This window comes from Podarcis melisellensis, assembly GCF_964234715.1.
Source record: "Podarcis melisellensis genome assembly, chromosome: 7".
Taxonomy (NCBI): domain Eukaryota; kingdom Metazoa; phylum Chordata; class Lepidosauria; order Squamata; family Lacertidae; genus Podarcis; species Podarcis melisellensis.
Genome location: NC_138539.1, coordinates 13,720,469 through 13,744,540, shown reverse-complemented (window position 1 = coordinate 13,744,540; position 24,072 = coordinate 13,720,469). Strand labels below are relative to the sequence as shown.

At 45.2% G+C, this 24,072-nt stretch overlaps 1 protein-coding gene across 23 annotated transcripts in view; it reads right to left on the bottom strand.

Annotated features, from left to right (window-relative positions):
* Positions 1–24,072, bottom strand: part of MTSS1 (MTSS I-BAR domain containing 1) — a 152,428-nt gene that overhangs the window by 13,889 nt on the left and 114,467 nt on the right. For 8 of the 23 annotated variants that reach the window (XM_081918777.1, XM_081918778.1, XM_081918763.1 and 5 more), the window contains exons 4-10: positions 21,273–21,357; positions 20,426–20,517; positions 17,147–17,221; positions 5,561–5,718; positions 4,635–4,742; positions 3,465–3,562; positions 784–994 (exon numbers count right to left, since the gene is read on the bottom strand). In XM_081918777.1, coding sequence (XP_081774903.1) covers positions 784–994; positions 3,465–3,562; positions 4,635–4,742; positions 5,561–5,718; positions 17,147–17,221; positions 20,426–20,517; positions 21,273–21,357 — 827 coding nt within the window. Of the gene's footprint in view, positions 1–783; positions 995–3,464; positions 3,563–4,634; positions 4,743–5,560; positions 5,719–11,484; positions 11,497–17,146; positions 17,222–20,425; positions 20,518–21,272; positions 21,358–24,072 lie in introns of all 23 variants that reach the window. The other 15 variants (XM_081918759.1, XM_081918766.1, XM_081918770.1 and 12 more) reach the window with 5 other exon arrangements.

Sequence of the window (24,072 nt, the reverse complement as noted above, 5' to 3'; positions counted from 1 at the left end):
GGAAGGAGACTGGTGAGAGGGAGCGCTAGGGAGAACATACCCTGACAGCTCACATGTGCATTTCTCTTGTGATCAACTCGATGTGAAAGACAAGACGGGAAGATGCAAACATCTTTCCTGTAATATGTGAAAGGCCCCCGCATTTTAGCCTTTGGCTGCAGCGGCAGGAGGCAATTGCTGGGTTTACCTCTTGGCAACTGCAACCCAGGCTTGAGACACAATTTGCGATGGGTGAGAATCAGAAAGTAGCAGTAGTCTGCCCCAAAAAGCAGGTGTGGGGAATCTCAGGCCTGGGGGCCCAATGTGACCTCCCAGGACTCTCTATCCAGCACATTAGACTCTATCCAGGTCACACTCCTTGCCATCCCCTTCACTGGTCTTATTTCACACCCTCCTTGTGTGTTTTGTGCCTGGACAGAAGGTACCCTTGCTGTTCCTGAATGGATGAGAGAGAAGGTGTCTGTAATCGTGTAGCCTATCTGTTGTTGTTTAGTCATGTCCGACTATCATACGATGGAAAAAATTACATCCAATACTCAACCCACTTTGACCTCTGGCCCCACCCACCACTGACACGTGGCTCCCATTAGGTCCCTCAGAAGGCAAAGCGGCCCTTGGGCTGGAAAATATTCCCCACTCCTGCAGTAGAGTAATGCAGCAGGCAGACAACCAAATAACCCGAAGCAGAAGCCACGAAAAGCACACTGAGCACAGAAGCCCTTGAACTTAGGGGAGAAACGGAAGGTGCTACATGCGGGGGCAGCCGCTGCTCCCTAGGCATACCTGGTTGAGGGCCTCTGGCGGCATGGGGGATGGCGACTTGGACTGGAAAGCGTCCTGGGACATGAAGCCGGAGTCGTGCGAGGACACGCTGGACAGCCTCATCGGCGCTTGCTGGGGCAGGTTGGAGCTGCGGTAGCGATAGTGTGAACTGGGTGAGTGAGAGTGTGAGCCGCTTGACCGTGAGTCACTACTGTTTACACTGTTCAGACTGCTGTGAGATACAAAAGGAAGAGAGACGAGGGCAGAGGGGGAGGGGGGAAGAGAAACAAAAAAAGGGGGGGAGGGGGAAGAGACCGGCACAGGACAATTAACATTCCATGGTTCTCCAGCAGAGCATGCAGCACAAAGAATAAAAAATAAATAAATGGCACAACTAGCGGAAGGAAACTGGTAAGAGTCGTAAGGAACTGCAGTATCCTTAGGAATCGGATGGAAAATGGCAAATCGACAGCATCGAGTGGTACTAGAATGTGGCAATGAACGAGTCAGGGGCTATTTCTGCAAAGGAAGAAGTTCCTCTAGCAGACCAGGCAGGAAAGTGGGAAGGACCTGGTTCCCCACCCCACCCCAGGAAGTTCCACTGTGTGAATGGAAGGTCTGCAAGAGCACTGACTCTGCTGGACACAATTCCTTTGTAGGCTAGGGGACTTTTACGGGTATATTTGAAATGCTGCACTGGATACCAATTAGGGCTGGCTCAAGGCGCCCGAGGTGAGAAATCCCATCAGCACCCGAACAAAAAGCTAACCAGCATGTGGAACATTCTACTGAGAGACCCTGTGCAAGTTCCACTGACGTGAATGGGAGTGGTAGCAAAACCACTACTGCACTCGGGTACAGATCCTGGTACTCAATGGGGCTGGGACAGGAGAGACTTCTGGCAGACTATGCACCGTGGACTGGACCTGCCTTGCCTCTCAATTCTGCTGATGCAAGCAGTGGCCTCACTCTGCTCCTGAGGTTGCCATGTCCCTTCCTCCCTATCGCCAGAAAAGGCACCCTCCCTTGGGTGGGGTTAAAAGTCTACAGCAGAATTTTATAATTTTAAGGCGGGGGGGGGGGTTCACTGCTAACCCAAGAGGGCTGGCTACTTTCTCCTTTAAGCTTCTGCTGTTTACATAATACTGTTGGGCTGGACCAGATGAAGACAGGAGGAGATTTTTGATGGGGGTCTCCTGAGGATTTCCTTTAAGCAGTAAATAGAGCTGGCAATCTGCTTTGCGGGAGACAAGAGGCTAGACGGTCCCATCGCCTGTGGAGATGATGGTCACGTGAATCTCCCACCATCTTGCCTAGTTTACCTGCTGGGATTGTACGGCCAGCCATTTTCCTTGTTAAGGATATTGCATTTTGAAAAGCCTGTGCTTACCGCTGTCAATAGAAATATCTATAGATCTCCTGTCTATAGATACTGTACGTACGCATGCACGGACAGCTAGCTACGCAGGGAAATGCAAGGGGCATCTTGGTCTACCATGCCGTAGGGTGCTGCAGCTCTCCAATCCATGTGATTCGGAAGGCAAATTTGTTAAAAATAATGACAATAATAATAATAGCATTTAAGGCTAAAAAGAAATGCAGGAGCAAGGAACATACAGCAGAACGTCTTCCTTTTGGTGGAGAAAAGGAGAGAATTAGACACCGGTGTGCCTGGCAAGGAGTGAGGGAGGAGGAGGAGATGCATGCTGCCAAACTGTTTTAGCAGAGAGAAAACAGTTTTCATGGAAGAGGTCAAAGGGGGATCTAGATGCTTGAAATACGCAAAAATAAAAAATTAACTTTTTTTTCCCTGAACTGCATTTCATCAGTACTGAACAGTAAAGTACTACCGAATAATTTTCAGTAAAGGATTTTACTCAAACAAGTTGCAAGAGAAACAGGAGGCATCCAAGCAGTTTATGCCACTGAGAAATTAAGCCTGCTGTACGATTGAACAATCGTATAAACATTTACAACGTATGCGGGTTCATGAGACAGTGGCAAAGAATACCAGACCCCGAATCGACAACTGGAGGGTCAGTGGCCAGTTTACCTTAGAAGTTTTTCCCAGAGCCTCTTCGTATGGCTGTCATAACAATGCTCAACAATTCTATTTCACTCTATCAATAGCATCTCAAGAAGGAGAGGACCACAAAGAGTAGACAAATCATTATTTTACAAAATTCAGACGTACCCCCAGATTCAACCATCTTAAAACACCATTATGTTGATGTGAGTCAAGACTAAAAGCTCACTGCCCGTGAATGATTTGGGGAGAACATTTTGTCGCAGCATGGAGAAGACTGTCATTTCTAGACAAGGGTCTGAGAGGTTCTTCTTTGGTCCTGCTGCTTTTGACTGCTTGCCGCTGAATCGGAACAAACATCAATCTGCAGAAAACCTAATTAACATTTGTTCCAATTCAGCAGTAAACCACAGGTTTTCCTGGGGAAAGCGGCAGGATGAAAGAAAAACATGTTTAGAAATCACAGGACAAACGGCCCGTGTAGCTGAGCCCTCAAAAGGTGATGGACCTCATCAGTGCCTGGATGAACACTGAGTGGTCCTTCCTAGGTGCTTCAAACATCCTAGAGGAAAGAGCAGGATCCAAGCATATAAATAAATAAAGCTTACAGAAGAGTGTTTATTAGAGTAAAACATTGGGTTCCCATAGAAACAGATCATATGCCTTTTCTGCTTACCTGCACACACTGGATTTTCTTGACATGGTGGTACTGGGAGATGATGGAGGAGTCTGATAGGACCAGCCATAATCAGAGCCTTTCAAATCTAGAATTACCTGGAGAATCAAGAGATAGCCATGCACGGTTATTTACACCAGTGAATTGGTCATTGGTGGCTTGAAACTAGCTAAAGTAAAGGTAAAGGTACCCCTGCCCGTACGGGCCAGTCTTGCCAGACTCTGGGGTTGTGCGCCCATCTCACTCAAGAGGCCAGGGGCCAGCGCTGTCCGAAGACATTTCCGGGTCACGTGACATCGCTGCTCTGGCGAGCCAGAGCTGCACACGGAAACGCCGTTTACCTTCCCGCTAGAAAGCGGTCCCTATTTATCTACTTGCACCCGAGGGTGCTTTCGAACTGCTAGGTTGGCAGGCACTGGGACCGAGCAGCGGGAGCGCACCCCGCCGCGGGGATTCGAACCGCCGACCTTTCGATCGGCAAGCTCTAGGCGCTGAGGCTTTTACCCACAGCGTCACCCGCGTCCTAGCTGCTGTCAAATCAACCAATCCTTTCAGGGGATCAAGTTAAGCATATCCTACTAACACCCCAGCACACTTATTTTTAACATTACGGACTTGTTATTATCACGGTCCTTCAGTCTCTTTCTCCTTCTTGAAACACACGTTTCTCAGAGCCCTCCAGACCAGCAAAACCTTTACAAAACACAACCAGTTTTATTCAAGATTCTGCCAACCATATTCCAGTGCTGCTTGCTGAAATCTAGTGAAGCTACACAGTCACTTCCTCAACCCAGTGCCCTCCAGATGTTGTTGAGACTACAACTCCCAACATCCCTGGCCTGTACGACCAACAGTCATGGATGATGGGAGCTGTAGTCCAACAACATCTAGAGGGCACCAGGTTGGAAAAATATTAACATAGATGAAGGTTAAAGGAACAGTCTATTGGAAAGTTCTCCTCCTGAAGCCCCCACAGCCGGCCACCCCAAAGGGGAGCTAGGCAAGGATGTTACCATGTTCTTGGGCAGCTGTCAATCATATCAATAGCGCTTGCATGGGGAAGTATTTTCATTGGGTATTTACCTTTTGCACATATATGGAATTCGACCATTTGTGGGTTGAGTAGACACAGTAAACCCAACAGATTAGCCCTTCCTCAGTCAAACTAACCTGCTCACTTGATGGCGGCAGCTTGTGAGGGTCCATAGTGAGGCTTTTCAGATCTTCTGAGATGGTCTGCAGGTGAGTTATTTCTCCCAGCATTGAGATTTCTTCTTCCTGGAAGATTAAAAATGAAAGAAAGAAAGAAACGAAGCAGAAAATCAGCACTGGCCGTGTTACTGAGTTCTATTGCGTATGCAATTTGGGTCAACTTCAGCAAACTAGCTGCTTCACCTCACTAAGTCAAGGCATAAGCACCACTCACTTCTTTAAACAGACACAATTTGTAAAGGTTAAAAAAAAAGGATTAGATACTTATGACTGATGCTACAGAAAAGGTCAGGCTTGCAAGCAAGATGTTAACAGTCCTTCATTCTTAAACCATTAAAGAAAAAAGCCTTCTTAGTTCTTGCCACATCACTTTCCTTTTTTATATAATAATTTTTATTAAATTTTCTGTTTTACAATTTAAAATACTCATTTAAACACCCTTAAAATATCAATGACTTCCCTTCTTCTGTTTCCGTGTTTCATTTTGCCTATCATAAATCCCTGCATATTTTACAAGAACAAGAATACATTCAGTATTCCATTATTGCACCCATCAAACTTTATTTACACTGTTGAATTGATCTTAATGCTGCCAACATTTTCAAGTATACACAGTTCCCTCCCCCCCATATATTCAATAAACGTTTTCCAATCTTCTCTAAACATATGTTCTTCTTGTTCTCTTATTCTATATGTTAAGTCTGCAAGCTGCACATATTCTGTCAGCTTAAGTTGCCATTCTTCCTTGGTTGGGACCTTGCTTGTTTTCCATTTTGGGGCTAACAAGACATGGGCCGCAGTAGTGGCATACATAAATAACCTTTTCTGAAACCTGGGAATTTCAGACTCAAAACAATGGGGAAAAGGCTCAAAACGAAACTCACAATCACAGGCCGCAGCATGGAAATGAATGAGCAGAATCTGCCGCGTTCCTCAATCAGGGCTTTCCTAACGGCCTGTTTCTCTGTTTCTTCAAGAAGTAGGTATTTATCGTTCACGTCCTGTAAGGCGCTGTCTAGCTGAGGTTGGATGTCTCCTCTACCTATTCACAACGGAGAAAAAGCAAAGGTGGTTATAGGCCGAAGCTACTCCCAAGGAAGCCCATAAACATTTGTACAGCTTTGGCTATATCTGGGCTCACGTCAAGTGTGTTCACAAGGCTAGTCACTACATGCCGTCAACTCCCTTGTCGCTCCACCTCAATGGGAGTGAATCTGCCTTGAATAAGATGAATTTGCGGCTTAAATCAAAGGAGCCTAGCACACCTCCTTTGGGACAGAGGGGAGGGAATGTTAATTTAACAAAGAAAACACAGTTCTTATATTTTACAGTATTAAGAACAGGCTACACAGATAAGGAGAAGAGGTTACGCTTTCACAGAGCGGTCAAATATTGTATTTCATCAAATACGTAACAGAAGATGGAACAATTCAAGCTACAGTGACACAGACTGGTGGTCTCCACAGCTTTTTTTCAGGATACCCTGGGAATCGTTAGCAGTTTATTTGGGGTTCCTTTAACAAGAAGATCAGTAATGGTAGACAAACATAGCTTGCGCTATAACAGATTTATAGAATTATGTATGGAGAAAGTGGTTGGAGGAAGCTTTTTCTCCTTCTAGAACCTGGAACCATCCAATGAAACAAAGGTGGGAGATTCTGGAAAGACTAAAGGAAGCATTTTTTCGCATAGTGTACTGCCAGTTTATGGAATTCACTTACAGAAGGGCACAGCAAAGGCCACCAACAAAGATGGCTTCAAACTGCTCTCTATGAATTTGCCTATCAGTGGGCCAGTAGGCATGAGTGCTGCATGCTTCCCTCAGGAACAGAGGCAGCCTGTCTCTGAGTACCACTTGCTGGGGCAACACAAATGGGACAGTGTTGTTGAGCGCATGTCCTACTTGTGGGCCTCCCAAGGCTACTGTGGTGGAGAGGACACGAGATTAGGTGAGCCTTTGGTCTGACCCAGCAAGGGTCTTCCGATGACGACGGCTTGCCTACCAATTACCAATCTCCTCGTATAATATGCATTACCTAGGGCACTGTTCGTTTATACAGAGTAACAATGAGCCCCACAAGGCCTGCCCAATGTGCTGCATGGGATACAGAAAGCTGCCTCACACCAGCTCACTGTATTTGCAGTATTGTCTGTTTTGACCGGCAGCGACTCATTTGACAGACGTCTTTCTCACCGCCTGCTCTCTCATCTGTTCAACTGGAGACGCCAAGGTTATATATATGGCCATGCAGCTTATAACATGCCATGGAGGAGTTTAGGGGACGGGTGTTCTCTTGGCCAGCAAACTGAAAATGGTTCCGTAAAAAGGCAGGAAGTTGGGTTCAGAGGACAGATTGAAGGTTGTGCAACACCAACTCCCTTGTCCCAAGACTCGCCAGTTCAGTAATAACCTGGCTGGGTCCCACCAAAGTTTAGTGAAGGATGTCAGGTCCAGGAGAAGCAGAAGAGGTTACTTACCCACCCTAGTTTAAAGCCAATCCAGTTTCATAAGCAAAAGTTAAAGGGGGTAACAGGAGTTGGTGTGTATATATACAAACTTTTCACGTAAAGGTATCAGGGAGGAAATCAGTTTCACAAGGGAAGTAGGGAACTTGCTTCAATTCAAGCCACTGGGTTACAAACAATCAAGGATATTGGCGTTCAAATGTATGCACAGCTCTCATCTCCTGCCAAACTCACCACCATATTGTGCATCCCTCCCCAATCATAAGTTTATTTTAAAAATTCCCCAGAAAAAAAATTGAACCGTTAAGGTACAGATTGGTATCCGAGTTGATGTGCTTCACTGGCAAAAGTGACCACAAAAAGGCACCCACAAAACTGAAGCTGGCATGAGACAGCAGCTGACAGAAGCAGTACATTTATTTGCCTTCAGGGTTTGGGGACTTCGTCGGAACATCAAAGTATATGTGTTGCAAAGAAAGCCAACAGCCTGTGAGCTAGCCCAGAAAGCTTTAAGACACTAGTTTATACCCCTCCCCCCAAAAAGCCCACCTTGACTTAAAGTGGCTGCCAGTCAATTCTACACACAAAAAGCTTGTTCTGTAGCAAATAACATGTGTGTAGAAAATGCTACTGCAAAGAACGGAAGTGTTAGCAGGTACAGCAGAAATTCAGTTACAGACTAGTAGTCTTCGTGAGACCAAGACTCACAGGACACAAATCACCTCAACAGCTGGCACTGCTAAGCAGATCTTGATGATCCCCCAACTCCCATAAGCTCCAGCCAGAATGGCCAATGGTCAAGGTGGACGGGAGTTGCATTCCAACAAAATTTGAGGACATTAGCTGGGAAAAGATGCAATATGGGGCCAACCCTGCCATCTTGGCTCTCAACCAGCACTAGATCCATTAAGGTCCAAGATGGCAATCATGGTCTTCAATCCCATGTGTGATGCAAGAGTGCTGCCCAGATTCCTCTAGGTTTGCCGCCAACCATGCCTCCATCTCCTCTTCAGTAATGACCATTTACATGGCTTCATCCCAATGGGAGACAGGCAGAGTTTATGCTGCGAATATCCCCTCACCGTGAACACATTTAATCTCCACCTCACTGAAGGCTACTCAGCAAGATCGGAGCTGTGCGTCACAAGGACATACCGGCTGTTATTTTAACTGCAGGAAGAAATTAAAGAGCTCAGACTCCAGTGTGTTGCCTGTTAAGTGTCTGGCTACTCAAGTGCAACTGGGCATGGCAGAAGCTTTTGTGTTCGTAATTCAGACACTAAATCGGAATTAAGCGCCTTGGACAGACTTCTGTAAGTGCTGAGAGGTGCCATATGAGTGCAGCTAGGATCTCACTGAAGCAGAAAGATAAAACCTATGGTCTACACCTTGGCCCTCTGCTATATAGGAGGCATGCTAGGAAGATACCAGCCTCAATATCATCCCAGTAGCTACATATCTCAAACCTTGCTCTGCAACGCCCCTTGGTAGCACAAGTCTTAGACCAGGGGTCAGCAAGGTTTACCTCACCTGGGCTGGTTCACTCCAGCGGAGATCCCTCCGTGGGCTGAATCGTGTACGAGCCTGCGACTTCCGGCGTCTCCGCAGACGTGATTTCCAGCGCCACGGAAACAAGTCCCGGGCGGCTCGGTTCAGGGGCAGCTCCCCATGGGCTGCTTGTGGCCCATGGGCCTTAGGTTGCTGACCTCTGTCTTAGACCTGCTCTTTACTCTCCTGCCACAGTACGAAGACGTTGAAAATAACAGGAGTCATCTTTTTCTCAACGAACATTCATATATTTGAATCTCGATCGGAGAAGAATCCACTCATAAATTATTAGTAGTATACAGTGATACCTCAGGTTACATACGCTTCAGGTTACATACACTTCACGTTACAGACTCAGCTAACCCAGAAATATTACCTCGGGTTGAGAACTTTGCTTCAGGATGAGAACAGAAATCATGCCTTGGTGGCGTGGTGGCAGCAGGAGGCCCCATTAGCTAAAGTGGTGCTTCAGGTTAAGAACAGTTTCAGGTTAAGAATGGACCTCCGGAACAAATTAAGTACTTAACCCGAGGTACCACTGTAATTGCACACTACCTACATTTTACAACACAGGTAATGTCGCATGCGTTTTTGTTTACCTCATCTGGAAATAGACGTTGACTGGAATCTTGTTTTATTTAGTTTCCTTAGCTCATTGATTAGGCCCTTTGGGGGGAGGAAATGTGATGTAGACCGGAACAACATTTGAATGTTGAGCAACTCTGATTTATGTGTGGATTCTTCCTTCTATTCAAATATATGAATGTTCATTCAGAAAAAGATGACTCCTGTTATTTTCGTGGTTGTTTAGATTTATAAGTGTCTAACGGTTGCCCTGGTGACACTATCTTTTGTCACATTGCATTTCGCTATGCTATCACCACCTTCCCTGTTGTGTTGTTATGGTATGAAGACGAGAACAGAAACAGCCTCTCTCTCAAACACATTCACACTGAGTTTCACAGAAAGGTTGCTTCATCAGTGCGCGCGCACAGCACTGCATGAATCTCCTTCCATTTTTAAAAAACCAACCACAACCACCAGCCAGTTCTCCCTCCTCAAACTCACATTTGCCTTGAAAGCTTGGATGTAACCCCTTAATCCTCACGGCCAATTGGCAACCTATATCCAAGTCTAAGAAGATATAGAGGTACTTGCTCCCCTTCATCCGTTGCTTACGTTTATCTCTCCTTCATCTCCCCCTATTGTCTTTCCCATTATTAAAATTTAGACAGGTAACCCTCCTTGATGTTTGCTGTACTCCATCATCTATCAACCCCAACCAGCATGGACCAACGGCCAGGGACTATGGGATTTCCCTGCTGCAAACTTACTGAAGATCACAACATTCTTGGATAAAACAAAAGTCGTTTTCTACTCCCAACAGCCTGACTTGTTCTTTTATCTCTAACTGAAAACTTCATTTCGGAACCACGTATTTCTACCCATTCTCAACACACCAAACTCATATATTTGTTATCAATCAGGGCATAACATGCAAATGATTTTTTTTTAAAGGGTATGTTTTAGGGTCAAGGGGTTACAAACATGGGAATTTAGGCTCTAGACTTTAGAAATATGTTTTGAATAGGCACATATGTTTGAAATCATCCTGTTGAGAGATCGCATGTAAGTTTTCGAAAACGGAATAAATTTGATGGTGTTGCCGTTCTAACCTCAGGTCTCTTGCACACCTAAGCCCAGCACACTTGGATAAGTCTACTCAGTTCCACCCACCTCAAAGGAGTCAAGGATGGTGGCCCAGGAGCTCCTAAATTGTGGAACTCCCTCCGCAGAGAGGTGTGTCTTTCACCTTAAGTTGTACAGCTTTCACCTTATAGTGAAGACGTACCTCAGCTGTTGAAAATGAACGTATTTGGCTTCCCACCTCTTTGGCCGAATTTGTATCGTTCTGCTCCTTCTGTAATGGTTTCACCTGTTTTTATTTCCGTTGTATTTTCTACAGCCGTAAACTGCCCCAGGACCTTATGGTGATGGGCGGGTAAAAAAATCTTAGAAATAAATGCTGCTCAACTCCTATATAATTTGGTGGCATCAATCTGGTAGTAAGAATTGAGCTGTGGTTTCAACTAGAGTATTCCAGCTCTTTCCTATCCTATTAAGATGTGGAGCTAATTTTCCTGCACATACCCTGGAAAAGGTAGGAAAACGGGAGAGCTGAATGCCTCAAGTCAGGTCTAGAAAATAACTTGGCCACCTATCATCATGATGCCCAGAAACTTGAGAAGTGTTTGAGGGCACAGCTGGAACTTAAACAATTTAATGCCAGTAAAGGTAAAGGGACCCCTGACCATTAGGTCCGGTCGCGGACGACTCCGGGGTTGTGGCGCTCATCTCGCTTTATTGGCCGAGGAACCTGGCGTACAGCTTCCAGGTCATGTGGCCAGCATGACTAAGTTGCTTTTGGCAAACCAGAGCAGCGCACGGAAACAACGTTTACCTTCCCGCCAGAGTGGTACCTATTTATCTACTTGCACTTTATGCTTTTGAACTGCTAGGCTGGCAGGAGCTGGGACAGAGCAACAGGAGCTCACCCCGTTGCGGGGATTCGAACCGTCGACCTAATATTTTCCAAACCTAGTGCATCACTATGGATTCCATGTAGCATCTGGCTGAGAAGACACCTGCTCTCGGGTGTCGAGGCCAAAAGATGTAGGAGTTTTTAATTCGAAATTAAAGTCTAGGCAGCTAGTAGAGACCAGACAACCATAAGAGGCCACAGCAAAGAATTATACCAACCAGCCACCAGGGATGCGGTGCAGCTCAGACTTACCCAGCGCCTCAGCTGTCGAGAAGGTGAGCAGGATACAAAAATTGACACAGGAGAAGGAAAACAAAATAAGTCAAAACCAATGTTCTAAATTTCCTGGTGTTTATATACATCATTAGCAGATTGAAGAGATCCCGTTCACGCCAAAGGTTTCTTTCCTTCTTTCACATTCCAAAGTTGCTAAGGTCAAAGGGCTAATTTCCACCCAAACAAAATCCTGCTTTTCTCAAGCTGGTTTTAATTTATTTAGCTTTGTTAGAACTTCCAGTTTCTTTCATCTAAGCAGCTGGTCCTTCAAACGTTTGCATGATGCAACTTGATGAATTTGACGGGGAACCAGGGGAAAGGTCAGATTTGTGATAAGAGATCTAGTGAAATAGGGCACCCCCCTTTTTTTAAGTCATGGTTTGGAGTATCTGGAGTTGCCTGATCCCGACTCCATTTCTCCACTTCCGGGTTCAGCCACGGATTCCTGTAACAAACAAATCAGGCCAACTATGGCTAGTGCTAGTATCTAAACTGTCATTTGAAAAGCATGGTTTGAAGTGGTTTTGCAGACTATGGTTTCAAATCATAAGTTGGAGGTTAGGTGCTAACCATAGTTTGCCCAATTCAGGTGTTGGGGCACAATATGATAAGAAAACCGAAAACAAGAGAAAACTGGTGTATAGGAAAGGACATTTGTACCTAAAACATTACTGTTCATCCAAATCATGGTTTGGAGGATAATCTCAACTGACCCTTTTTACACCACTTAAGGAGCTCCCACATCCTTCTGTGCACACGTTCAGACAGGGAAGGGTGTGTTTACTGTAAGCACAAAACTCAAATTATGCAACTGGAATGTCCTATGCAAATTTGCATACATCCGCTTAGTTTAAATCGCTGCACAATTTTCATCTTTAGACAAGTGTGTGTGTGTTTCTATGGAGGTTACTTAAGAAAAATAAAATCACCACATGACTAATGAAATCACCACATATTTTATAGCAAAGACTGGTAAACACATCCACGGGTTCTCCTCTCCAACCCTGAAATTTTCTTGAGCAGAATTTGCTATAGATGCCATTCTACACATCTTTCTCCATATATGCACTAGGCATAACATTATGCAAAGCACATTATTGTGACCTTAAAAATACGTATGCGCTACAGAAGATCCACTCTCCAGCCGCGTGACACAGAGGTGTGTGTGACATCTGTAGATACTTGTGACATACAAGTAATCTCAAACGTTTCCAATGTAGCAGATGAATTCCCCAAACGTGCCGAAATCTCCTAATTTAATTCTGCGCCCCACAGGAGCTGCAGTCCCTCCGTAAAACATCCCTCAAGCTCCTCCTAGTTGTTTTTTTAAATGGATATATAAACAGCTAACAAACAATATTTTTCAGAACAGAATGTTTTAATGCTAAAATATGTTGGATGAAATAGTTGTCTTTGAGATAAGTGGAAAAACTGCCCAAGCAAGTGCCTACGGAACAGAAATATCTAGAGACCAACTATCAAAAAATGCGGAAACACAGTGACAATCCATCTTATTCTAAGGTCGAAAGAGTGCAAAAATTATCATGTGAATTTCAGGGTTACCTTTTGCTGCTGAAAGTGGTTTGCCATTTTTTTTAATATACCATTTATTGATGGATTGGGCTATCAAACTGTTAATAAGCCAATGTTACGTTACACATTTGCAAAAATGGTTGCAAAAAATAAAGTAAAGTAAAATAAAATAAAAGATTCACGAAAATGGTTGAAATAACGGACACAATGTTTTCCAACTAGAAATGGTATTTAGCTATAGATACAGGCCCAAGATGACTGAAAGGCTTGCTGAGCTGTTGGAAAACACGTATCAATAGACACAAATACAATATAGTGCAGTAGACCATGGTGAACTGTAATAAATTCCCAATCTCTAATGGGAAATTCGCTTTTCTTAAGAAAAAGGCACCACCTAACCTATCACATTTCATACACTCAGTTCAGAATCCTGGGTACATAAATCACATCACCACCTTACGGCTTTCATGTAATCTTAATTTTTAAACTGGCAGCAAAATTAAAATTTGAATGCCTGCACACCCAAAAACATTTTACTGAACTGAAAAACAGAGAGAATACATCAAACAAATCCAACATGATTTTTGAAATGAAGTGATGCAATCAAGCTTTACTCTCAAGGGCTATCGATACCTTTAACATCCAAGGACACTTCCACTCAACGGTTTATTGTGGAACTTGGTGCTGCTACAGCATGCAAGTTTCCCGAAATGTCCACACAATCTTGTCCTCATCAAACTGCCACCCAATTTTTTTCGCCATCCAGATTTACAATTTCCATTTGTTTTTGTTTTGTTTCGTTTTTTTTAAATTAATGGATTTTCAGCGGAAACAGTAAATGGGGATCAAATGGGAATATGGGATTAAATTTTGATGCACGAGTGAACAGCAGAACCCACAATAAAGGAAGCGCCTACAATCCAAACCATTTTCCAGTATGGCTTTGGGCTGTTTTACCATGAGAAAAATGTAGAAGTACTGACATTGCACCTTCACTCTTAATAAAACGGGGAGTTTCAGCAATGTGCCTCTCATTCTGTTTTGTTTGTAACATCTTTATTGTAAGCTGCGTTGGGAGAGCTTGCCCTAAAGGAACCTGGGTCACATCACAAAACCAAGTTAAAACAGCTTGTGTGTGGACCACTGTATAAATAACCCCCTTGCATATTTTCCATACACGTGGAGGGACAAACAGAAGGGACACATTTCCACTCTGAAGGAGCCACCGTGCGTGTACAGATATGCCAGACAAAGAGACTACAAGAAACAAAGAGATAGCTGGACAAAGAAGAAAACGTAGTTTCCAAATTTTGGCAAGGTTACATCTCAACAGCATGTGGTGTGTCGTCAGTGGACTAGGGGGACAAGGCTAGTACCCTACATGTTTCCGGTAAATCAGAGTATTAACGCCTTGTGCCTCCTTCTCAAAGCCCATCCCATCATCCTAAGCTCCACAGAATGGAAGATGGCTAGTTCCCCAAGGACGTGCTCTACGGGGAGCTGGCTCCAGGCCAGTTGGCAGACCAACTCTGCACTACAAAGATGTCTGCAAACGGGACATGAAGGCTGGTGACATCAACCTCATCTTGTGGGAATCCCCTGCAGAAGACTGAAGGCCTGGAGACAGTCAATCAGGTCTTGCATCCATGACAGTGACCAGAGGAGGAATGACTGCTAGGATGGAGCGCAGAGAGAAGAAACACCACGATGCACCTACAGAAGAACAACTGGACGCCTTTGTTTGGCCCCATCCTCAATGAAAACATGTCTGTCCCAGTCTCTACAGCCACAGCAGGTGCTGTAATCTTCCAACCATTTGACTTCACCTCCTCCATTGTCTCCTGAGACACACAAGGGGCCAACCTTGATGGCCAAAAGCAGCTATCCTGTTCTCAGTGCTGCACACCAACCCCGGGGTGGACTTGGCATTTGCAAGAGACTGTTCAGAACAATGTCTAAGCCATGGGTAGGCAAACTAAGGCCTGGGGGCCGGATCCGGCCCAATCGCCTTCTAAATCCAGCCTGCGGACAGTCCGGGAATCAGTGTGTTTTTACATGAGCAGAATGTGTCCTTTTATTTAAAATGCATCTCTGGGTTATTTGTGGGGCCTGCCTGGTGTTTTTACATGAGTAGAATGTGTGCTTTTGTTTAAAATGCAACACTGGGTTATTTGTGGGGCATAGGGATTCGTTCAAAATATAGTCCGGTCCCCCACAAGGTCTGAGGGGCAGTGGACCACCTCCCTGCTGAAAAAAGTTTGCTGACTCCTGGTCTAAGTGTTATGATAGTGATTCTCTTTTCTATTCCTGCTGTGTTTCCAGAATTGGCTGGGAGCACAAGACATAGTACGGCGACCGATTTTACAGGATGAAGGGGTCATGGTGTTGGACAGGTAGACACATACACACACACCCATAAACACATACTCGAACCAGAACTCTGAACAAATATTGAAATTATTTCAGTGCGAAGGCCGATGCACTTATACAGTGATTCAAATGCATCCGCAGCTTACACTTACAGAAATGCATCGGTAGGAGGAAGTAGTCCTACCGCTTACCCAAACTTCCTCCTACTCAGCACAAATAAATGTGTATCACAACAGTCAACACGGCAGCAGTTAAGTGTGGGAGTTATGCTGTTTAGGGATGGAATTCACAATGGCTGGGAACAGACAGCATTTCCCAATTTACTTGCCATAAGGCAGTTCGCTTTCCGGTTAATTTTTGCAGTGTTATAATCCACTGAGCGCAATTCAGTGCACAGCCAATTTGATGGAAAGGAAAGTGTCCGTTTTCAGAACCCTCTGGCACCCAGCAATTTCAATAGTTGCGCTGAAAGCATTTCCGTAAGAGGTGCATGCCCATTCAGTAATGCAATGCTTCTGAAATGGAGGGCTGGGCCCCAACGGTGTGTGCAAAACCAGCGGGTGGGTCCTGCTATTGCATATTCCATATGCGGGGCAAGCTGGTTCGGCATCAAACCATCTCCAACTGTGGCTCAGGGCCTCAACTGGGATAGCGGCCATGGAAGAGAGAGGTTGCAAGTCCTAGCAATCCCACACCAATAGGGAAGCTGTCCAGCAGAGCTGCCAGTAAGGAGGGAAGCTTTTGAGCCTTGCTGTAAATTCTCCTGTGTGCCCCTGTGGTCTGAAGAACAGAGAGGGCATAAGCAATACGCAGCAGGCTATACATGTTGCGTCCGCTTCGGGTTGTGTTTTTTCGGGTTGCAGACTGCCGAAACCCGAAAGTACTGGAACGGGTTACTTCTGGGTTTCGACAGTCGTGCATGCGCAAAAGCGCTAAATTGCGCTTTGCACATGCACAGAAGTGCCAAATTGCAACCCGTGCATGTGCAGACATGGGTTGCGAATGCTGCAGGTTGCGAATGTGCATCCCGCACGGATCACGTTTGCAACCTGAGCATCCACTGTATCTAGGTGCAAGGTCTAGATCACATTTACACTATACATTTAAAGTGTATTTCTCACCCTGCACCTCAAGAATCCTGGTACTTGTAGTTCAAAGCACACAGCTACAATTCCCAGCACCATCAACAAACTACAGTTCCCATGATTCTGGGGGTGGGGGAGCCACATGCTTTAAATGTGTGTTAAATGTATGGGGTGGATGTGAGCCTATTAAGTTTAGAACGGGGTTCAGCTTCGTAAAAATTTAACCTGGGTGGATGGAGACTCTGATTGGGATTCGCCTATCCAGCCCCGTCAATGGAAGCCCTGTGCAAGGCCTTTTGCTTCTGCAGTGGGCCTTTGTCTCCCCACTCACACCGCACCCTTGAAATTGGCTTGGGGTGTTTGTCAGAAGAATCCCCCAGAACAGTGCAAAGGGGGAGGAGAGGGTGGGAGACTATTCCATCTTTCAAAATGACATGCTTGTGCAGATGAAATGGCCAGAAGACCGCAACGTTTAATTCCACCCTAAATTGGGGTTGTGTGTGTGTTTGGCAAAAACAAATCAATACATCCAAATTATTATTTATGCACAGTCACAGAAACACAGCTTTTTGCTGCAATTAAAAAACAAACAGGAAATTCAGAGCAGCCACACACCAAGCGAGTAAGGAAAACCTCAGGGAGAAATTTACCTTTCTTTGCTTTCTTCTGTAGTTTCAGTGTGTCTGAAGATTTCTTTTTAATCTCCTGGCGGGCTTTCTTGTATTCTAGAGAGAGAAAGCGGAAAACACAGTCTGAATATCAACACATTTGACATCTATGCTATGGCATGCTTTGTAAAAATAAATAAATAGATCTGGCTATGCCTGATGATGCTAGGAGTTCAGAGAATGGCATGCAGTGTTTGAGAAAGCAATTTAAGCTACTTTTCTCTGTTGATGCATCCTAATGCATTTCACTAATATTTAGCACAAAAGCAGTATGTAAAAGGGAAGGGAAGGAAAATATTAATATTATTTATTAAATTTGTATATTGCCCTTTAACCCAAAGATCCCAGGGCAGTTCACAACAGAAAAATACAAAATGAGAATACAAAATGCGTAATAAAACTAAAACAAACCAATAACACCCCCCCACAAACACATTTAAAAGCCCACGTTAATCAGCCAAAATGCCTGGTTAAAGAGAAAACATTTCATCTGGTGTCTAAAGGTGTGTAATGAAGGTCCAGGCAAGCCTTCCTGGGGAGAGTATTCTACAGATGGGGAGCCACTGCAGAGCAGGCCCCGTTCTTGTGTTGCTACTGTCCAGACCTCTCTTAAAGGAGGGACACAAAGAAGGGCTTCAGAAAATGATCTTGGGATCTGGGTAGGTTCATATGGAAAGAGGTGGTCCTTGAGGTACTGCAGCCCTGAGCCATTTAAGGCTTTATAATTGGGCCCGGAAATCAATGGGCAGCCAGTGCAGGTGAGCCAGGATTGGCGTCACATGCTCAAACCGTCTTGCCCCAGTGAGTCACCTGGAGATGAGTGATGTCACAAGTAACCCAAAAGGGGCCTCAATATAAGCAAAGTACTCATTTGATTACTCGTGAGGAGGAGGTGGTGTGGGCTGAGTCAGAAACTGCTCGTAGCCCTACTTAACCTGCACCTCAAATGCCCTTCCACACCCTCCTGCAGTTTAGAATGTAAAATATGCAACACAAGCATGGTTAAAACTGCAAAATTAGGGTCACTTGGAGGGGCATGCACAATACTTCTGACTTCCCTTTCTGTGGGCAGCCTGGCAACATGTGGGGGACAGCTGGGAACATGTACGATCCTAGGCTCCTTCCCCCCCCCCGATACCCCCTCACCTCCTCCCCCAAACCAGAGGCAGAGTCTTAACCACCTTACGAGCTAGCATGGTTACTCCCTTCCCACTGAAGGCAATGGGAAGGAACAAAATAAAATAAAGGGGGGAGAACCACAGCTCCCAGCTTTCTGGTTTTGTATGTTTTGTGCTATTTTATGCATTGGGGCACTGTTATTTTTATTGATTACAGTTTAGTAATTCTTTATTGTAATTTTCAAGTGTAAACTGTTTAATTATTATCTGCTGGTATTTCATTTTACTGCTTACTATTATATTCCAGTGGGATTGTTGAACATTGCTTTATTTTGATATACAGTAAGTTGTTTATTTTGAAGCTATGCTTTTATTATGACTTTCTTGTATTGGATCATATTGCTATTAGGTGGGCGAACTTTGCCATCTGTTTTGTTGGCAGCTTTGTAAACTGCCTTGTCCGTATAGCAATATAGAAAGGTGGTATACAAATGAAAATTAAATGCCCCGGCCAGCACAAGCTAGCAGGGATTAAGAAAAGGTAGCAGCTCCACCACTAAATCTACCTGCTCTGGCACTGCCTAACCACCCTTTCACCTGTCCTGCTTGAGCAGCAGCAATTGTTCAAAACAGCCAGACAGGATGTTCTTAGAGAGCATCAGGCTTTAGTGGTAACCTGTCTTTTATGATTCTTTCATTTTATTTTAAGAAACCGCAGCTTCCTGTGGTTAAGACTACTACAAATGCACCATTCTGCAGTTAACAGGGCAGAACCGCGGGTTCTAGCCACTGGAACTTCGCCAAGTCCCAGATTCTGGTTGTACAGTCATACCTTGGGTTACAGACGCTTCAGGTTGCATTTTTTTCAGGTTGTGGCCCGCCAAAACCCGGAAGTACCAGAACGTGTTACTTCCAGGTTTTGGCGGTCGCGCATGCGCAGAAGCGCTAAATCACAATTTGTGCGTGCGTAGAAGCGCCAAATCGCAACCCGCGCATGCACAGACACGGGTTGTGAACGTGCATCCTGCACAGATCATGTTCGCAACTTGAGCATCCACTGTACTTTCTTCTCAGCACTTGAGGGTGCATTTAAAGGTAAAGGTAAAGGGGCCCCTGACCATTAGGTCCAGTCGTGGCCGACTCTGGGGTTGCGGCGCTCATCTCGCTTTATTGGCCGAGGGAGCCGGCATACAGCTTCTGGGTCATGTGGCCAGCATGACTAAGCTGCTTCTGGTGAACCGGAGCAGCGCATGGAAAGGCTGTTTACCTTCCCGCCTGAGCGGTACCTATTTATCTACTTGCACTTTGATGTGCTTTCGAACTGCTAGGTTGGCAGAACTGCTAGGTTGGCAACGGGAGCTCATCCCGTCGCGGGGATTCGAACCGCCAACCTTCTGATCTGCAAGTCCTAGGCTCTGTAGTTTAACCCATAGCGCCACCTGCGTCCCTTTTTGAGGGTGCATTTAAGCACACACAAAACATTAAAGCGGTTGTAAGCAATACTTAGCCTTATGGCCTGAAATCTCTGCATAAAATGAACACATCACTCTTTTTTTTAGAAGTGGTGGCTTCTATCAAATCTTCAGATGTGGATCCTGGTACCTCTTTACCCATGGTTAAGGGACTGAGCACCAGGTGCAGAAGTGCGTGATCCTTCGCCTGAAGTCCTTTCCAGCTTAGGAAAAAATGGCAAGCCACCTGCGTTACTTTAACAGCGTTAAGTAACAGTATTAAGGCTACCCTTGGCACCTACTCAAAGCCAGGACTTGAAAGCCAACTCCATTAAACCATGGTTCCAAACCCATATTAAAAACGGAAACTGTGGTTAAACCTAACCATGTTTATAACACTGGTGCTAACATGACGCTTAATCGTGGTTGCAGAAGGAAAGGGGGGTTTGCTTAAGGGACGGAAGGAGATGCAGCAAAGGAGCGGGCGATTCTCACAGCCCATTCCTGATTTCTTAGCGCTGGCTAATGCATAACCCTGGTTGTACCTGCATCATCCCATAAGCGGCCATCGCCACCTCGTCTGACCAGATTCTCGAAAACACAGCACCAAAAGTAAACATTTGCACAGTTATATTTTAAAACCTGTATCGTTCAGCCACATCTTGTCCACGGCTCCTTTTCCATATAACTACCTTTTGCATGGTCTTTATCCAGTTGATTGGCTACTTTCTTCCATTCTTCCATCTGCTCTTGAAGTGGGTTTATCAGACAGTCTATTAAAGCACTAATTTGGTTGAGAAAAGACAAAGAGGAATCAAATCCTGCAAAGGGGGCGGGGGGAATCAACCTGAATCTACCCTAAGCCAGACCCACGGACTGCTCAGAAACCCCCTCAATATCTATGAGCTGCTCTAACACATTCATAAAATTATTTTGAAGTGTTCTCAACAGCCCATCACGTTAGGCTGTGCATTATTGCGTCCATACTGCAGGTGGCATGAGAGGTAGGGCTGGCTATTGGGTGTCTAGATCAGAGGGGTTGGGCGGTGGGACTCTCCATTTCATAGCTAAATCTCCCGGCGCAACTGTAGCTCTCAGACTCCCTCGAGAGAGAGTTACCAGATACTGGAGAATGCCCAATAAAATAGTTTGCTTCTGCCGCAATTTCCCAAGTTCTCAGCTATGGAACCGATTCCCCTTTGGCGTCCCTAATTCACTGCTGAGTTACAGTTAATGCCATGACTAGGAATTCCTGGTGTGCAAAGAGGGTTGTGCCAGCAAGCCTCTGTTTTTTTTTCTCAGGGTGGGCAGTAAACTCTTCCTCTCCCACAAAGCCCGGTTTGTTTGATGGGAGAAAAGGGAAGGGTGTTCCCAGCAACCGAAAGTCAGAGGTTAGCTGGAAGCCAGCCCCAGCAAACAACTTAATGTGGTCCTGAATGAAAGGGGTTGTGTAGCAATTACATCTTGACCAAAGTCCAGGAGCTAATAATGAAGGGCTCTTTCCGATCTGTGTCGGCTCACTGGCATGCGTTAACTCACCTTGAGAACTGCCTGAGTTTGGACTCTATGCTTCTGTGCCGCATGCACATTCTGGTCAGAGCAGAGCCAATTTCTCTTGTAGCACCTGAAAGAAGAAAGAGGTTGCATTTAGAAAAACCTGGCAAGAAAGGTTTTCGATAAACACACACACACACACACACAAACACACACAGTATTCCCAAGTGGTGCATGGAAATAATAAAAGCAGTGGGTTTAACTCAGAATGGACCCACTGAAATTAATGGGCCTAATTTAGCCATGTTCAATCATTTCAATGGGTCTATTTTGAGTAAAACCACCCAGTATTTCAAACACAGATTAAACCAAGGCGAGATGTCTTCTCAGGCCCTTTGGGGGTTCTAAGGCCATCTGTGGTACCTTGATACAAATTTCTGAACCATGCCTAGGAAATTGATTGTTATAATTTATTACATTTTCCCCCACCGATTTATGCAACAACAACAAAAGTCTCAAAGCAATTTAATTTAACAAAGATATAATACAAACAGACAAAATCAATTGAAAACCAGAATATTGCAACGTGCAATGCAAAGTTCCTAAAAGTTTCCACCAACACCAAAGTAAAAAAGAATGAATGGGACAAGAAGATTCCTCAACAGTGACCTGGCCTGACTGCCAGTGTCTAAATCACCTGTGGGGAATCTTTGGCCCCCCAGACATTACCGAACTTCCATCATTCCTGGCCGCTGGCCATGCTTGTTTGGGCTGATGGGAGCTGCAGTTCAGCACCATATGGCAGGTTGGAGACTCCCTATACCCAGGGTAAATCATAGAATCGTAGACTTGGAAGGGACCTCAAGGGTCATCTATTCCAACCCCCTGAAATACAGGAATCTCAGCTAAAGCATCCATGACAGGTGGCCATCCAACCTCTGCTTATAAACCTCCAAGGAAGGAGAGTCCACCACTTGCCAAGGGAGACCGTTCCACTGTCAAACAGCTCTTACTGTCAGAAAGTTTTTCCTGATGCTTACAGAATTGACAGCTCTGGGGCAAACTTGGGCAAAACTTACTCTTTCGTTTTTAAAAAAATTATAGCCTGGCCCCTGGGGCGTCTGTTGTGCAGGGATAGTGTTAGTTTGACACAGGTGGCAGAAGCAATAAAAGAAATGAGAACCCATGAAATGATAAAATGACTAAAAGGAGTGATCAAGCTTTAAAAAAAGAGAGAGCAACTCATTCTTCAGAGACTCAATGGAAACAACCTGCCAGAACCAGAGTGTTCCCTAAAATTAAAGGGAGAAATAAATGGCCAGGCAATACTCCCCAGGAAATGTGTTCCACAACTGTGACGCCATATCAATAGCTTCAAAGAACTGAACCGCAAGCTATCAATTTATAAGGGTGCCCTCAATTGGCGACTGTCATTCAGTGGTTGTCTAGGGTGAACAATAGCACACTGCTCTGCTTTTCAGCGCAAAGGAGAGAAAGAAAGGAGGCTGGGAACACAGGCAACTTAGCTTGGACATTGTGTGATAAGGCTAGACACTCTAGATCTTGCACAGGATCTTGCAAAAAAGAAAAAACAACAACACATATCCTAGTCTCTGACTTTGTGAACCCACACTAGTGCTTTTTCAACCAATACCAGGCAAGTCACTTATTACCTTTCAGTAAAGACTAAAGCAGAGCAAAACACGGCAGGTTTTTCCCCCACCTTGCAAGAATAAATGGCAAAGCATATTTTGGATTTGCCAGGGGTCAAAGGATAATGGATGCTCCACCCCACTAGTAGATACAGTGGTACCTCAGGTTAAGTACTTAATTTGTTCCAGAGGTACGTTCTTAACCTGAAACTGTTCTTAACCTGAAGCACCACTTTAGCTAATGGGGCCTCCTGCTGCTGCAGGAGCACAATTTCTGTTCTCATCTTGAAGCAAAGTTCTTAACCTGAAGCACTATTTCTGGGTTAGTGGAGTCTGTAACCTGAAGCGTATGTAACCTGAAGCATATGTAACCTGAGGTACCACTATTGTATCTCTGCTCAAAGGCAGAGATGTCCAATGTCCATTCCTGCTGCAAGAGAACTGCAAAAGGTTCCACGCTAAGTGTTGGTTGCCAGAGATGCCCACCTCCACAGTGGTCCACTAATTTTGGCTAGCCATGGCAACCAGTGATTTGTGGTTGGGAAGGAGGCACACAGGACTGCTTTCTTAAGTCCCCACCAAAAAACCCAAGCCCTTGACAATTTTGTGACGCAGCCAAGTTCTGTACCACGCAACCTGCTAATCGGTTTCCACAGAACATTTGACTCCCCAGTAGATGGTGCTAACACAACTTGAGAACCGCCTGGCTGGATCACAGTTGCAACTCATCAAACCCAACACTCTCGTTCCCGACAGTGAAACAGCCAGATGTCCTTGGGGGAAACTCAGGGAGCTATGAAGACAAGCCATTCCTTCTTGTCTGCCCTTCGTATCTGGTAATTAAGCAAAGCATTGCCTCTGAAGTTCGGAGATTCCATCAGCAGCTACTGTGGCCGGTGGTCATGGACCTAACCCTTTCCTCCATGAATTTGCCTTGTCCTCTTTGGAAACCAGCTATGTCAGGGACATAAGAAGAGCCACAGTACTGGATCAGAGAAGAGGCCTATTGAAGCCCAGCATCATGCTCTCACAGGGGCAGGCCAGATACCCATGGGAAGCCCATGAGCAAGACATGAGCACAGCCATGTCATTGCAACCTGCAATGCCTAGCAACTGGGATTCAGAGGCATACAGGCCCAGATAGAGCGCTTGGGGGGCTACTGCATGTGATTCCGGGGTGGAAACCCAGCTGG